The following is a 17,453-nucleotide window of genomic DNA, read 5'->3' as shown; positions in this document are numbered from 1 at the left end:
GTTAAATGACTCACATGCCAGTATCTGTCAGAGCATATATTTAAACCCACATCTTTTCTGACTCTGAGGAAGGCCGTTATCCACTCTACCACGTGGCAGTCCTAAAGCAGAGCAATGTATTTCCAGCATTCTTGTGGAGGAAAAAAAGTGCTGGTGGCAATGGTTTGAGGGATATGCTGATTTCTCTCTTTTAGGTTTCGAGAGTCAAGAAATAGCTGGAAGTTAAAGGTGCCCTAGATTCATACCGTTTCTATAGCTAACTCAACAATTTATATTCTATATTTAATTTACTTCAAACTAGGTTTCTTTTTCTATATATAATTTTTTTAAATGACTGACATTTTGGTTCATGCTTTGCTAGACATAAACTTATGGATCAAGTCCCAGTGTAAATGAAAGTAAGAACTTATCAATGAACCCAGAAGACTTGTGCAACAAATGCATTTAAGCAGCTTTTCAATAAATGCAGAGCACATAAAAAATACTCACCGGTTTCACAGTTTTCAGTTATAGTTGATGTATAGAATTGCTGACTAAAGGAAAATCTTGCATCTTTTTCCTGCATATGGATGACCAAAAGACCAATGGCTGTCCTGGTGGGGATCCCCTGATCCATAGTCTTTACCTGTAGCCACATAGGGAAGTGTTCTGAGGACAGTTGTTTTTGAAGTCGAACCTCTCCTGAGTGTTCATCAATATGAAACAAAGACTGGGTCTCAGCAAAACGAAAAACCACAGCTCCATTGAGCCCCAGGTCTGAGTCATAGCTGATCAGGGTGGCGATGGTCTGGTTCACAGACATTTGTGAAGAGACAAAAACATCCAAAGGGTTCTGTCCAAAGACAGGACTGTTGTCATTGACATCATCTACATTTACTGTCACATCAACTGTGGTTCTCCTTGGACTCTGGACACTACGATCACTGGCCATAACCCTAAACACATACTGGGACCTTGACTCTCGGTCAAGGCCTTGGGCAAGTTTCAATGTGCCTGCCATTCTGTCAATGGTAAAGATACTGAGAGCATCATTGGTTAGGAAGTACTCAACCTGCCCATTTAGGCCACTGTCTTTATCCACTGCAGAGAGCTCTAAGATCACTGATCCCACTTCAAGATCTTCTTTCACAGAGGCTTGGTAGTGAGATGTAGGGAAGATAGGGCTGTTGTCATTATCATCCCAGATGGTCACTTTTAACTCTGTTATGGAGCTTCTACCTGGGCTACCCAGATCAGAACATTCAATAACGAGGGTGAAATTGCTAATGTGCTCCCTGTCTAAGCTACACGTTGTTGAGAGCTCTCCTGAAGTTTCATTAATGGTGAAGTGCTGCTCAGTATTTCCTCCTATAAAAGTGAAAGAAATGCAGATGACAAATATCCTAAACAAAAATGGCTTTCCTGGTATTCCAATCAAAATTAAAAGTAGTTATTAATAATCTTATAATAATGCTTACAAAATTAATTCAATTTTAATTATTTATTTCTCAATTATTAATATTTAATTAATTAACAAAATTAATTAAATTTTAATTTAATGTCATTTAGTTAATTTTAAATATCACAGTCTAGTGCTTTAGTATAATTTTTTTTCCTTTTGTAATGAAAATCTGAGCAATGGAGAGCAGGGATGGCATGTACCGCCAAGTTATAGAACCATTATTTTAACAAATGAACATCATAGGCAATGTTTTGTTTTAAAATCAGTAAATTTTAATTTAACTTTACCATTGCAATAAATGATACTTTGTCCTCCTTGCTAAGAAATTAATAAAAAAGAAGTAAATAGTGTTGCCTTGTTTTCCCTTCATTGTTTTCTAATTATATTAATACCATGGGGGCAAGTCAGAGAAAAATTAAGATAGAGCTTTTATCTTGATCTGCACCTGTGATTAACTGGTGTAGGGAATTCCTTGTATGGAAAACCTCTCTGATGAACATTAGTAATCCATCTGCAATTAATGTAGTTTTAGAGAGTTGCATTGGCCCTGGGAGATTCAAAATAACTTTGCATAATGTCAAATAGCTACTATGTGTTGGAGGCAGGATTTGAATCCAACTCATCCTTGTCTCCAGCTTTTCATCAACCATGCCACACTGGTTCTCCAAGGTAGGACACCAAGGCATAATGTTTTTAGATAAGTTCAAAACCATAAACGTGCCTATTAATCAGTGGGTAGTTAACTGGCCTGCTGTCCACATTTTGGAATGGTGGAGACTGGGAAGAACTATCAAGTCAGAAGGCATAGAACACAAATTCAAGAGACGTACTGGAGTTAGTGTGCTGGAGTGGCAGGTAAGAGTAGAGGAGAATTAAGGAAATGCGTGGGGAGGAGATACCTTACTTCAAAGATAGGAGGCAGTGGCTAAACCTACACTTCTGGAATAGCTGAGGATCCAGAGGACATCCTCAGTGTTCAAGGTTTCAGAAATCTAGGTCAAGGGGCAAGTTGATAAAAAATGATGAGCAGGTGGATTTAAGAAAAACCTGGAAAAATTTACATGAACTGATGCAAAGTGAAGTGAGCAGAACCAGGAGAATACTGTAACAGCAACATTATACTTAGCTATTCCCAGCAATACAATGATCCAAGACAATTCCAAAGGTCTCATGAGGGAAAATGCTATTCACATCCAGAGAAAGAACTGATCGAGTCTGAATGCAGATGGAAGCATAGTATTTTCACTTTTTTTATTTTTTTGTGTGTTTTTTTTCTTTTGCTGTGTTTCTTCTTTCACAACATGACTAATAACGGAAATATATTTTATAAGATTGCACATATATAATCTATATCAAATTGCTTACTGTCTTAAGGAGGGGGAAGATGAGGGAGAGGAGAAAATTTGGAACTTAAAAATTTTTAATGAATATTAAAATTAGTCTTCACATTTAATTAGAAATAATAAAATACTATAAAAAAAGAAAAAAACAAGGATTATTTTGCTTTTCTCTGCACCCCCAGCTCTTAGTGTCTGGCACATAGTAACTACTAAATAAATGTTTGTTGATTGACAAAAAACAATTGCATCTGTTGTTTAAAAACCTCTCAAAATATGAGTGACAAGAATTATAAGGTAGATAGAAGGGAAATATTTTTCAAGATCATCTCCCCTATTTATACCAATTATTATACCTTATTATCCATTATTGAGAGATATAAGATACCTCCTGGCCAAAGTAAGAAGTGGGATGTCACAAAAGAGGTCATAGGATTGGAGTAGCAAAAGATCTTAGTAAAATAACCAATCCCTTCATGCCACAGATGATGTTAATTGACATCACAGGATGTTAATTGACTTGCCCGGAGTCATACCAGCTAGTAAGTGGATGAGCTAGAATTTGAACCCAGGCCCTTTCGAAATTCCAAATTCACCAATCATTCTACTTCACCAAGGGCATAACAAATATCAATAATCCCATTGAAGCTATGGAGATTAGATTGCCTTGGCATGTTACTAAGGTAACTGTGGAGCATAATAATAAAGAAGATAATTAAGGAACTATCAGCAAAAGCTGTAATTAAAAAAAAAAGAACAAAAAAGAGGGTTATTCAAATGTAAGAGGGTAGAACTCCCAGCTCTACCCCCAACTAGCTATATGAGCTTCTCTGGATCTCAACTGTTTCAGCTGGAAAATAAGGTGCCTAGACCATATTATCTTAAGGTCCCTGAGATCTCTAACAGTGATGGAAAATCTACATGTCTATGAATATTTATTAGTTGAACATTGAAAAAAACTTTTAAAGAAAGTGGGTGGTTTTTATTACGGTAACTTGGCTTGGTCACAGAATTTCTAGAAAGCAGGTTATCAAATATCAACTTTAGATTATGTCATTATAATGCCATTGTAAGACTTTTTTTGTCCCACCCAAAAGGGGGGGTGGGGAGTCTCTGTCTACTACAAACAGTATTTTCTAGATGCTAAGTATCAACTCTTTACTCCACATGTTTTGCTGGATAATTGAGAGTGAGAAATACAATGAAAAGAAACAGCATTCAGAAATTTACAAATGTTACCTATTGCTAACTCCACATTAATTCAATCAGAGGCTCTTATTTCAGTCCCAAAGATGGCACAATGAATAGAGCACTAGACTTGGAGTCAACAAGATCTGAATTAGCTGTGTGACCTCAGGCAAGTCACTTAATCCCATTGCCTAGCCAAAAAAAAAAAAAAAAGACCTGAATTCAATTCTGGCCTCAGACACTTAGTAGCTATTAAGCGTAACCCTGGGTAAGTCACAACTACTCTGTACTTCTGTTTTCTCAATCAAATGGGATAATTATAAAAAGTGCTTAGCACAATATCTGTAGGTCCCATGTAAGTGTTATTCTCTTCCTTCCCAAAGGCCAAAATTATTTTACAAGTAACGGTTCCTTAAGACTATACATGTGGGTAATGGTTGTGCAAGTTTGTGCGGAAAACCCGGGTAGCACATTGTTTACCATTTATACAAATCCATAACTCTGAGTTTCTTCTTGAGGAAGACATGAACCAAGGAAGCCTTAGCCACTCAAATAATAAAACAACAGAACATACGGGAAAAAAAACTGGAAAAATAAGTAGCCCATCAGTATTTTTTAAAGGCAGTTTAACTGAATGTCCTGGAAAAGTAGGAGACCAATTTCAAGGTAGGAAGAGAGAAAAATGCTAAAGCCAAAAGAGGTAAAACTGGAATGTGATGGTGACCATTTTGTGACAACTTCATTTGGACATTATCTTACAGCCTCCATAAGGAATCATTAAAAGTCATTGGCACAGGGTCTGTCTTGGGCGATATTCTGCAGAAGTCCACCACTTACCAATTATATGATACCGCACAGCTCCATTGTTGCCAATATCCATGTCCGTAGCTAAGACAGTATAGATGACCTCTGGCTCTTGGTTCTCTGGAACCTGGATTTCAGGGTTGGGGATAATAAACCTGGGAGCATGATCATTTTCATCCTTCACACTGCAGAGAATAGTTACAGTGCTGGATAATGGAGGGACTCCCTGGTCTTTCACCAGTACTGGCAGGAGATAGAGAAAGGGAAGTTTCACATTAGTGAGCTGTGGGTTTTAACCGACACCTACCCTGTGCTCTTGACAAATAATTAGGGAAAAGATAAATGAGAGGCCAGGCAGCCCTTGTCAGAATTTATTGATGAAACTGCCTAAACTTGACTGTCCTTGGTATAACATCCAATGGTGAACCAAAGGGGATGGCAGGTATACTGAATCATTCAACAACCATCTTGAGAAGAAGAAGGTGACACCCATAATAAGGTGGGAGGAGGAGGCAAATAACAAAACTGCTGAATTAAACACCCCCACCTAACTGCATATTCCAGGCATTTGGACATGTTACCTCTAAGGGTGAAGATCTCCTGAGTCTCTCTATCAAGTGTAGCTGCTGTTACCACCTCTCCAGTGCTGGAATTGATCTTGAAAAGCCCAGATATGGCAGTTGGCATGATTTCAAATTGCAGTTGGGAGTTGATTCCTTATAGAATAATTTTGTTTGATTGTTTTCAGGAAGAAAAAGAAGAGAGAAAACCACCTAAGTTATCTCTTTGGAATTCATTAGTCTACTTTCCCATCTTTTTTCCCACAATCATTTGCTAGAAGATAGGTGCTGAAGACAAAACCAACAAGAATTCTAGGCAACTTTTAAATAAGGTGGGAAAACTGTTAGTGTGGATCTTGCCAAAGAAAAGACTCATGGGATAAAATATTTGGTTTTTCAAAAGCCTCCTGAGATTTTCCCACAGTGAATGTTTAAGATTTTTTCCCTCTCATAAAAAATGTCTTATGAGTTTGCACTCTACAGTGTATTCCTAATTACTCCATGGAACACCCCTGATTGTGATTTAATGAGACAATAGAAACCTTGCTGGGGAAGCAGTGATTCTTCATGCTGTTCCTGAACTTGGGTGCATACGCTGAGTAACAACACCCTGTGTCCTCTAAAGAATCAGAAGGCTCACACATGGCACCACTAATACTTGTGTGTCTGTGTGTGTCTGTGTACATACACACAATGCACTTAGCCTTCTGCGTCCTGTGTAGAGTAAGAAATCTGGTTCCACAGTCTTACCCATTACTGATCCAAAATAATTTTTCCCATATTTTTTGGTGGTTTCAGTACTCCCCTGAGAGGCGTATAACGTCATTTCCATCACTGGTTATAGAGTAAGATCATTCACACCATTAACTTTAATGAATTTAATCCTACATTATACACAAAGGGTAGCAGGCATTCATCTCATACCACTGCATGAGTTTTATTTGCAGCTCGCACACGTTCCATTCAATCACTTTTCTGTGTTCCCCTTTTAACAAACAATCAGCCTTTAAGTGTGACCCAAGACTCATGCCATGCACCTGGAACTGATGTTAGACCTTAATCAAAGGCTGGAAGAACTTGGGGGGAGGGGAAGGGGTGGACCTTCTCAATAAAATTTTAATTGCAAATCTCCACCTCATCTGTGGTAAATCATCTTTATTCAATCCATCATATTCTAAAATAAAGCTTGAGCCCACTGTAGTCAAACATATAGAACAATTGTCTTGGAATTGGAAAGTATGGGTTCTAGTCCCAGGTTTTTCATTGCAGACTTTTAAAGAAAAAACAGAAATCAGATGTCACACGCATGCACACACAAATATATGTATGTGTATATATATATATACATATATATATGTATATATATATACATATATATATACACACACCCCACACACACATACATGCACATACACACACAACAGACTATATATATGTATATATGTATGTGTGTATAGATATATATATATCTATACACACACACACATACATATATACATACATACACACACACACACACACACACACACACACAGACTCAGTTTATATTCGTTTGGCTGAATTTATTAGTTCTGATGAGAGACTTGTACTTAGAGAGACCTGATGAATAATGAAATAAGTAACGATAATGGATTGCATTTCTAAAACAGTTTAAGCATTTGATTTTCAAAACAAGCAAAAGAAGCAATAATAAGAGGCAGCATAATGTAGAAGAGAAGGAGCTGGGTTTTTTAGAGTCAGAAGACCTGGGTTCAAGTCTCACTGTGATATTTACCTAATTATGTTCCCTGAACAAGTCACTTAGGATCATATATTTAGAACTGAAAGGGTCCTTAGGCTTAATCCAACCCCCTTATTTTGCAGATGAGATCACTGAGGTACCAAGAGGCTAAAAGTAATCACATGGGTAATTAGAAGGAAATGTTGTCAGTCAATAAACATTTATTAAGCACTTACTGTGTGTTAGGAACTGTGCCAAGCACTGGGTATACAAATGTAAAAATTAAAAACAATGCTTACACTCAAGGAGATTACAAATTAATGGGAAAAGACAAAACACAAAAGGAAGCTGAAAAGAAAGGAGGGGAGTACCCAGTGTCGTGTACCCAGCGCAGTTGGGCAGGAAATGAGGAGACGGCTGGTCTCAGCACCCTCCTTAAAATGCAAGTTTGGGGAGAAGCTCTGCCCTCCAATCAAATGTGAATTGTTCATTTCATTATTACCATTTTAAAGTTGAGAAAAATGAGGCTCAGTTGAGCTACTTGTCCAACATACGTAATTAGATGGAAGACAATGAACCCAAACTAGGATTTTCTGACTCCAGGACCACTTCACTATATGGTATCACCAATTGTCTTGATTTTTGTCTTGCCACTGGACTTTTATGACTGAAAGACTGTGTGCAACTCTGCCTTACTTCAATCCAATTCATACACATGAGTCAAGGCATGACCCTTTGATGTCATTGATCCATCTTCGGAAAGGAAAGACAAACTGTAGGGTAGCTGTAATGCCCTACACAAAGTGCTCTGATTATCTAGAAAGAAAGATACCATAGAAGTACAAAGTGGGAGCATTGGTACAACTTCTGGTAACATCCTCCATCTGTCATATTGGTGGTGCTGGTGCTAGCAACAGCAGAAGTAATACTGAGAGCTGACACTTCCATCATGCTTTATAAAGTGCTTCACACAAATGATCCCATTGGTTCCTCACAAGAATTCGGTAAGGCAGATACTCTGGAGAAACCAGAGCTGAAAGAGACTCTGACAAATGCACAATTTCACAGCTGCTGACAGAGCTGAGGCTCAAACCTAGGTTTCGCCTGACTCCAAGACACTTGTTCGTTTCCTTGACATTTGTAAGAAATAATTTAACCATGCATAAGGTACAACTAGAGTTCCTAAGGGGGAAAAATGTTTTCCATTTCACCATTTGACATTATCACTTTTGGGGATGGGAGGAAGGAAAAGGCAGTGTGGGAGTTCTAGACTTGTTAATTCATTAGTAAAAGAAATTCTTTACAATTGCACATGCTATCTTTTGTTTTTATATCACCTTAATTTCTCACTATACCTCCCTTCACACACACACACACACACACACACACACACACACACACACACACACCCCAGAATAATCCCTTATAACAAAAAATCAAAAAGAGATGAAAAAACAGTTCATCAGAACTAACAAATTCAGCCAAACTTATATAAACCAAGTCTGGCATTATATGCATAACAGTTTTTAATAGACTCAAATACTCATTCTTTCCTATTCTGTTTTTATCTCTACTTTTCTATAACATACTTACCCTAGAAGAGCCTTTTTTTAAATAGAAAATAGGTTCCAAGATGTTAACTTAAAAAATACATAAAAAAGAACAAACTTCACATCCTTATCAATACTTTAGACCTCTCCTCTTTCAGGATTTCCAAGTCAGTTACCCATCCTCCAAACCATACATACATCACAAAGCCAAAAAATAGATTTATCAACCATCCTCTCCTCCTAAATAATCTCTTCTCTCTTTGTTTTTGTGACATGCCACAATAATATATGGATGTACCCCAAAACTCTGTCCTGTGCTATTTTCCTCCACACTGTCTTGCTTGGTGATCTATTCAGCTCTGATGGGTCCAATTATCATTCCTAATGTAAATGTCTCCCACATCTATTTATGCATACATCATTTAATCTATCTATCTGTCTGTCTGTCTGTCTGTCTATCTTCATCCCTAAGTCTGATATTGCCAAATTCCTTTGAACATCTCAAACTCAATATGTAAAAAACTGAACTCATCTTTCTTCTCACCCACCCACCCATCTCGAACCTAACCCTCTTCCAAACTTCCCCATTACTGTCTAAGGCAACATTATCCTTCTAGTTACTCAGGATTGCTGCTTTGGTGTTAATATTTATCTCTTGCTTTCATTTTGCCCCACATATCCACTACTCTAATAAAACTACCACTTTTGTTCAGTCCTTTATTACTTGGAGCTTGAAATATTGCAATAACTGCCTACCTAGTCTCCCTGACTCTAGCCTCTCCTCACTCTCATCCATCCTTCAGATAACTGCCAACATAATTTCCCTAAAGTACAAGTCTGATCATGTCATGGGCCTACTTAGTAAACTCCAGGAATGTACTGTTATCTCCATCATCAAATATAAAACTCTCTGTATGGCATTTAAAGATCTTCACAACTTTGTCTTCCTTATTTTTCCAGAATTCTTACACAGCCTTCCTCTTCATGCACCATACTGGCCCTTCTTATTGTTCCCTCCCCACCCCTGCCCCACCAAAGACACTCCATCTTCCATACTCATACCTTTGAATCAGCTATCTTCTATGTCTGTAATGCAGTAGCTCCTAATCTCTACTCCCCTTGGAATCCTTTACACAAAATCTTTCCTGATCCCACTGCTCTTAGCACTCTCACTCCCCAAACTTGTATTCATGTTGTACATATTCTGTTAGGAGCTTTTATTTGAACATTTTGCTTCTCCCTCTACAATGTCAGGTTACTGAAGGCAGGGACAGTTTCATTCTTTTCTTTTTTTTTCTTTTATCTTCAGTACTTAGAATCATACTTGAATTAGAGCAGGTGCTTAATTAACTGATCAATTGACTGAAAAATCTAAATTGATGAATAAATCCAGTTTGAGAAATCTGTACACAGCTCCCTTGATGGGAACATCTCAATTGAACATTATTATTCCATTTTAGCAAAGGTCTTTTTTTTTTTTGAAGTTTCTTAGCCATCCTTTTCAGATTCACTTTGCCATTTTGTTTATTTGGGTGGTTTTTAATCTTCAACTCTGCCATTTTAATCATGTTAAAAAAAATTCTCTTTTCCATAGTAGAGACACATTGTCACAAAGAATTTGAAGCCCCAATGGCCTTTCTCCCATCCCCATCCCCGTCACTGCTATCATCTCCTTCCAAAAGCATCGCACTGTTCTTCATAGACCAGTCTTCTCCCTCCCTCTTTTGAAGGGGCAGAGTTGTCTAAGCTCCCATTGCTATTTCCTAGGACCATAAAAACAGTAGCCATTAGAAGGACCACACATCCTGTTGGTGCGAGTCTTTATAATTACTGCCTGGGAACCTGGCACCAGAAATGGTTTGATCGGTGTGGGATTGTATTTCTAATTTCTAACTTCCAAAATACTTCATACGCTATTCATTCTCTTTTTCACTCTTTATTTTGATTCCCCAGTTTCTTCAAATTATTCTTTCCTTCCCAATGCAAATATCAAGAATTGGCCTCTTAACTCATTCTGTCTTTTCTGTAGTTCTTATGACATCTGGGATTTTTGTTTCCTTCACTATTGCTTTAGTTTCTCCAAGCACACTATTGATTTTTTAATACCTGCTCCCTTTGGGTTGTGAACAGCCCAAGGTCTTCTGCATTTGCATGCTCACAGGGGCTTATTTTGCATACCATTTTCATGGTTACAGGGAGGTTTTCCCCCACAGAGTATAGAAAACATTTGGAACATAAAAATCACTTAGTCTGACCCTTGAATTTACAAATGAGGAATCTCAGGTCTAAAAGAGTAAGATGCCTTTTGTGAGGTCATGCAGAGCATCATCTAACAGCCTCACTCACCTGTCATTTTGATTTATTGCTCCTTCTTCCCAATGAGTCCATGTCAATGTATGTATAACAGTCTTGTATTCTGGCAATTTATGGAATGTCATATTTTTATATAATCTTGGAGAGACAGCCATGGTTTGTACAACCAATAGATTTCTTTGCTCTAACTAGTTATTAACTGTCCTTACTACCTCAGAACACTAGCTCTGCAGTAAGAGGGTTGGGGTTAAAATCCTGCCTTTGGTGCTTATTTCTCCTGTATCTTTGGCAAATCAATTAGCCTCCTAGGGCCCTTGTTCCCTCACATATAAAAAGGGAACGTTGAATTAGATGGCTTCTGAAGTCCCTTTCAGCTCTAGGACCGTGACACTGTGATCTTTTGGTGTATTCCAGGATTCATCTTAACTGAAACATAATTAACAGGAGGTGGCCAAGAGCAAGTGATATGTGTACCATTCTATTGGGGAACAAGCCTTAACCAACCAGGTGGGAAGTTCATTTCACATGAGGTGAACCAAGCCTTTGAACTGAGATGTTGTGCCTATAATGCAATATGTTTGCATGAAAATAGTCATTTTAAGGTGGGGGGAAAGGAAGCAGAAACCGGCCAAATAACAGAGGACCATTTACCCCAAGTCATGAGTCAACCAGGAGTGGATTCAGAATGTAAGGAAGATTAAGGGACATTAGGATTCAATTGTAATTGTAATCACTTGTCAATAAAATGTAGATGATATTGTTTCTCTCTTCCTTTGCTAACTATTTTAATCCCAATTAAATATTTTGCCTTTATAATGCATGTTCCTTGGTTGGTCTTGATTTTCTAAGTTCCCTGCTGATTTTGAATGGGGACTCCAGCCAAATGAGGACCAATTCTCATCTGAAAAAAACCCAGAAGTCTGTGTAATTCCAGAGTAGAACCATCCCCTAACTTCACAAAGATTCATCTGTTTTCCACACTTTAATAGCACACATTTGTGTGGACTAGACTCTGTCTTTTGCTCTTTTTACCAGGCTTTGAAGTACAGCTCCTGCAAATTCTTGTCATTGATATTTGACATTAGCTGCTTCTAGTATCTTTTTCAAACCTTATTCATCCTCTCTCATGACATTGAACATGCAGCCCAAGACTGGCTGGGGCAGGTCTCAGCAGACTTGTAGAACTTTGCAGTGTGGACATCAGCCTGAGGCCATTCCCTTTTTCATGGTTTGATCATAATTCTTGAGCCACATGGTTTGCTGCTAAATCCTTTGTTTCTTCCTGCTTCAAATTGGTACCCTGGCATTGGCCCATATTAAAGCTTCTCTGACTTTTCCTGGCTCCTTGAACAGTGCTTTGAAAATTTTAAAGTGATATATAAGTGTGGTTAATTATTATTCTAGAAAAGATTCCTCTATTACTAGCTGCTTTTCATTAGGTGGGATCTTAAGCTGCTTTTTTTTTTAAACAAACAAACTAAGAAAAAAGATTTTTCTTAGTAATCAATATCTTGGAGACTCAGAACTTCCCTTCACCCCCTTCTTCCAAAGTTGGGTTTCTTCTTCAGAATGACATTACTGATAATGAGATTGCATTGAGTCTCCTTAGCCTGGTCAAACCCCAACTCAAGCCTGAATTGATTTAATCAAAAGTAAACAAGCGCCATTGTGGTCTTCTCTGGCTTTGGGAGAGACTGATTCTTCTGCCTAGATAGTCCAAGGCTGGGAGTGGTCTGGCATGGTTGGGGTGTGGTCTGATAGAAAAGGCATTTCCTCTTATTAAGAGGTAAAACAATGATAGGGGATATCAGCCCCTGTTGAAAAGGTATATAAACTGGGCACCCCAACCCCCAAATCAAGCCCGCTCCTCTAGAGGGGCCTCAGTCTTTGCCTGTAGCTCCACATGCATGCAAATTGCCTGCTTGAGAGAAATAAAAGCACGGACTCTGACAACCTAATTTTATCAAACTCTGGCAGGTTGACCAAACACACAAACAACCCTTAGGGCTACAGTAACACTCTTGTTTCTTCTTTCTCCATAAATACTTCAGGGTTGTCTATCAGAAAAGTCTGTCACCTTGGCTCACCATTTTCTCCCCTTACTACCTTGTCCTTGACTGAGCATATGTCTCTCTTTGATTGTTCTTTGATTTTCTTTATTTAATGTTCCAATTTCTTCACTAGTGCTTTTTCTTCTATATTTAGGTAGATTTGCTGTCTCATAATATGGGTCCTCTCTCCAATGGTGCAGATTACTATCCCTCCAAACCTACTCATTCTGTGAGACTTTTAATCATGCCTTCCTATAAATCTGCCCCAGGAAGTCAACCCAACCTGCACCTGTAGTGGTTCTTCTTCTAGGGGTATTTTTTTCTCTGTCTATCCCCATCCCTCCTTCCCTCCCTTCCTTGAATCACTCTATCTTTCCTAGGCTGGGGTCACAGCAGCCACTCAAAGACCAATCCCACTACTGAACAGAGCACAGGAGTACTTACCTGCTCTTTCTTACCTGGGCCATCTCGCCCTTCCTTTGGCAGCCTGGTGGTTCCCTAACCTCTAGGGCTCACCATATTTGTAATGAACTTAGTGTGGACACCCATTTGGCTCAGCTCACTGCAGCTCAGAATTCTTGAGCTCAAGAGATCCATCTGCCTCAGCCTTCATGGTAGCAGGGATAGCAGGCACATGGCACCATATCCCAATTCTAGGCCTCTTAATATTTAATCAGCACCAGTGTACCTTACAGGCTTTACTCTTATCACTTGCCTATCTCCATTTTTGGTCACCAGTCACATTCATAACTTTTATGCTACTACTTGTACATAATTTATCATTTTTAATACCCTGCTTCCTATTTATACCCATTATACATTTTTCATTGCCTTACAGGTGACTTATAATTGATTCTTCAGAAACTATGATATTCAACAACATGAAAATCATCAGAAAAATACTAGTTTTCAAACAGTGGATTTTAATTTCAAGGAGAAACTTGGGGTGAGTGAAAGTGTTTCTTCCATGAAATTTAACATTTCTCATTAAATCTAGACAAAACTTAATATCCATCTTTTCATTGCTCAGTCATTTTCAGTTATGCCTGACTCTTCATGACTCCATTTGGTGTTTTCTTGGCAAAGATACTATAGTGGTTTGCCATTTCCTTCTCCAACTCATTTTATAGTTGAGGAAACTGAGGCAAACAGGGAGAAGTGACTTGCCCAGAGTTACACACCTAGTACATGTCTTACTTGGAATGAAGAAAATGAGTCTTCCTGACTCTATCCAGAGGTCTAACATAACTATATTTACATTTCTCCTTCTTCTAAAAAGATTTTCTTATTCTCCATAAATGTTTTCTGTCAAGTTGCTCAGCTTTTGATAAACTAATTTTGAATATTATCACCACACAATCAAAAAGGCTGTATTTCTCACTTTACCTATCCCAGTTTCTGTTCTCCCTTACACATCAATCTTGTCCCTGGGCTACTTTGATTTTCTGAATATATTCCATATTGCTAGCATGTATGTCTAAATAAATCATTATTTGATTTTTGTATTCTCATAAACCATTTCTAAATATTTGGCTTTATCAGCTACCTTTTGACTATTTCTACTCCTATCTCTTCTTCTTGAAACTCAATCAAATTTCTCCTTTCATTGCCTTCCATATAACACTACTCTGTCAATAGTGATGCAGATTCTACTCCTTATATAGGTTTTCCCTTTCACATTTCTTGAGTAGGAAGTGGTACTTCATATTGCCAAACTTGACCTTTCTCCCTTCCAATTCATATCCATCTAGGATTCATTTATGGTCCCCAACAAATGCTAGTTACCTGACCTATGGGCAGCAAAAAATGTCTGCTTCCATTCATGGCAGTAGGCATGGCTCAGATTTACAGAGCACTATGAAAGTTTGTCTGAGCCTAAGGAATATAAGATTGGCTGGGTGAAAGGATCTACCTCGATCACTTCTAATCAACCTATAATATCTAGAAGTCTTAGCCTCAGTAACAAAAAAAAAAGTTTTGATATAACTGACCTAGTAACACAGATTAGCATCTGGTCTGCTTAAGAAATGACCCTTGAATCCACAGAGGCATAACAGAGATGTTATATAACAAAACAGATATTCACTGAAATGATAAATTCATTATGCCATAGTTGAACCCCGGTATAGTCCTGGCTACTTCACAGGGCTGAGATGAGTGGGACTCGAATGATATAAATGGTATGGAAAATACTTTGCAAGCCTTAGTACACTGCTAATATGCTCAGAGGGCACTTTCAGGATATCCTTATGGACAGTGCATGAAGACTCTAGTCGGGAGTCAAAGCTCTACTTGACTTAGAACCACCAAAAAACTAATGGAAAATAAATAAGACTTTTAGAAGACCTTTTCCTCCTCCTGCTAAGTTTATTAGTGGAATCACCATTAAGGGTTTTTGGTTTTGTTTTTAAAGCAATATTGACTTTTCTTCCCCTGATACATTCTTCAGGGATTTTTCCTGGAGCCAGACATAGACCCTGTACAAAGAAGAGAACTTGGTTCTAGAAATCTTACTCTGCACAAATTGAGAACAAAGCTTCCATTGTCTTTTTCAACACACCTGTATGGCATCATTTCAATTTAACACTGTTTTAGCACATAAATGGTATACAGACTCCATCCATTCTTATTTGTTGGGAATCCTTCCCTTAGTGAGGTAACTATAGGGCTACAAAGGATATTTTGGCCCCCCAAAATTGTTGCTAGTTCTCACAGATTCCAATCTTGGTGTTCATGTCTTCAATTACAACCTACAGACCTCTTTTTTTTTAATTTGAGAAGAAACTTCTGTTGAAAGAGTTGTGAGCTACCGACCATAAGCCTTCATTGCTCCAAATTCCATGAATTGTGAATACAAAGTATTCATATGTATGTATGTATGTATTGTATTATGTAGAATCGTATTAAAAAAACATGGTATTGTTCAATACTATAAATACATCCTAATTTTTTTCAAGGTGAAGAGGAGGAGAAAGGAGAGGAAGTAGGAGGAGGAAGAAGAGAAAAAGGAGGAGGAAGAGGGAGGAGAGGAGGAGGAAGAAGAGGAGGGAGGGAAGGAGAGGGAGAGAAGGAGGAGAACAAAGAAGAGGAGAAGGAGGCAATTCTAGAGCCATGAAGTGAAGGGAAGATTGAATAAAATCACCATTATCTTATATAATCATAATTCTACCCAACAGAAGAGTTTTATTCTATTTTATTTTATTTAGGCAATTGGAGTTAAGTGACTTGCCCAGGGTCACACAGCTAGTAAGTGTCAAATGTTTGGTCTGAGGCTAGATTTGAACTCAGGTAGTCCTGACTTCAGGGCCAGTACTTTATCCACTGTGCCACCTAGCTACCCCTAGAAGAGTTGTATATAGACAAATGTTTGCTAACCATCATACTTCAAATGAAGTCAGGGATGGGGGCATGAAATGTTTGTATAAAAATGGGCAGTTCATGGTGTTTAGTTTTTACATATTAGGGCTGTGTCCAAATACAATTCTACATGGATTTTACATTGCTTGCTCTATAGAGTTCACCTTACAAAATGCTAATACTTGGGAGTTTCTGTGTTACCCTTCATCTAAGTAGTGTGGTAAGGCTTCAGTGTGGTTATCATAGCAATGCAATCCCTCTTAGACCTTGATGACTGGAGTATGAGAAACTCTTTGATCATGCTGCCCCACTCTGGTCAAATGTGAGAAGTGCACCTGAAAAATACTAGATTTAATCACCATTATAAAAACATTTATAAGTGGTTCTGACTTTAACTATCTGCAAAGTCGTAAGAATTCAAAGCAATGCAGTATAGAACCTATACTATATTTATGCATAGCACTAAAATTACTTCCTACAAGCTCCACATCCCAACTTTGTTTATCACATTCAAAAGAAATATGAAAAGAAGTATGTTGTCAAATAGAGCAGCAAAGAATTAAGAGCGAAAAAACTTTATCCATTTATCCAGAACACCCAAATGATATAGCAGAAGTACCTGAGAGATTTTAAACAAAGGTCATGTAGATTAGGCCAAAAATTCTGATTAAATATGGGCTTTTTTATTTAAAAATTGAACTAATTCATTATGAGTACTGCAGAAATATTTCCAGTGTCATTTTACCTTGCAAATACAGGACATTGTGTTCCACAGGTGTACAATGTATTTTGTTATATATAACAAGTAGAAAGAAAGGGACTAGTGGGTTTGTTACTATTCTTTACTGACACTTACAAATGAAGCATATACTATTAATGGCAAAAGCTGCATGTTCTACTACTTATTTTGATTACTATTATAGCATATAGGTCATAGTTATATTTCAAATAATGATAAACTCTTGTAGAACTCTAATTCGTGAAAGAGGAGAGCAGTTTTATTGGTAAACATTTTTGGGGGGAAAATTGTCCCAATTCCTTTCCATTTAGAGTTTTTGTTCATATCAAAAAACATTTTCCTGGGTGTAGTAGATAAGAGCTGGATGACTAGAACCCTATTTGTCTTTTTAAT

The 17,453-nt window shown here is 37.8% G+C and overlaps 1 protein-coding gene across 1 annotated transcript in view; it reads right to left on the bottom strand.

The window, feature by feature from the left end:
• LOC110213699 (protocadherin-23) overlaps positions 1-17,453 on the bottom strand; it is a 219,151-nt gene that overhangs the window by 54,252 nt on the left and 147,446 nt on the right. The window contains exons 11-13 of the mRNA XM_078148850.1: positions 5,352-5,486; positions 4,804-5,013; positions 490-1,347 (exon numbers count right to left, since the gene is read on the bottom strand). Of these exons, the coding sequence (XP_078004976.1) occupies positions 490-1,347; positions 4,804-5,013; positions 5,352-5,486 (1,203 nt within the window). The remainder of the gene's footprint in view (positions 1-489; positions 1,348-4,803; positions 5,014-5,351; positions 5,487-17,453) is intronic.

This window comes from Phascolarctos cinereus, unplaced genomic scaffold (genome assembly GCF_003287225.1).
Source record: "Phascolarctos cinereus isolate Bilbo 61053 unplaced genomic scaffold, phaCin_HiC Scaffold_9;HRSCAF=440, whole genome shotgun sequence".
NCBI lineage: Eukaryota > Metazoa > Chordata > Mammalia > Diprotodontia > Phascolarctidae > Phascolarctos > Phascolarctos cinereus.
Note: the sequence above shows the minus strand (reverse complement) of the source record. Positions and strands in the feature narration are given on the sequence as shown.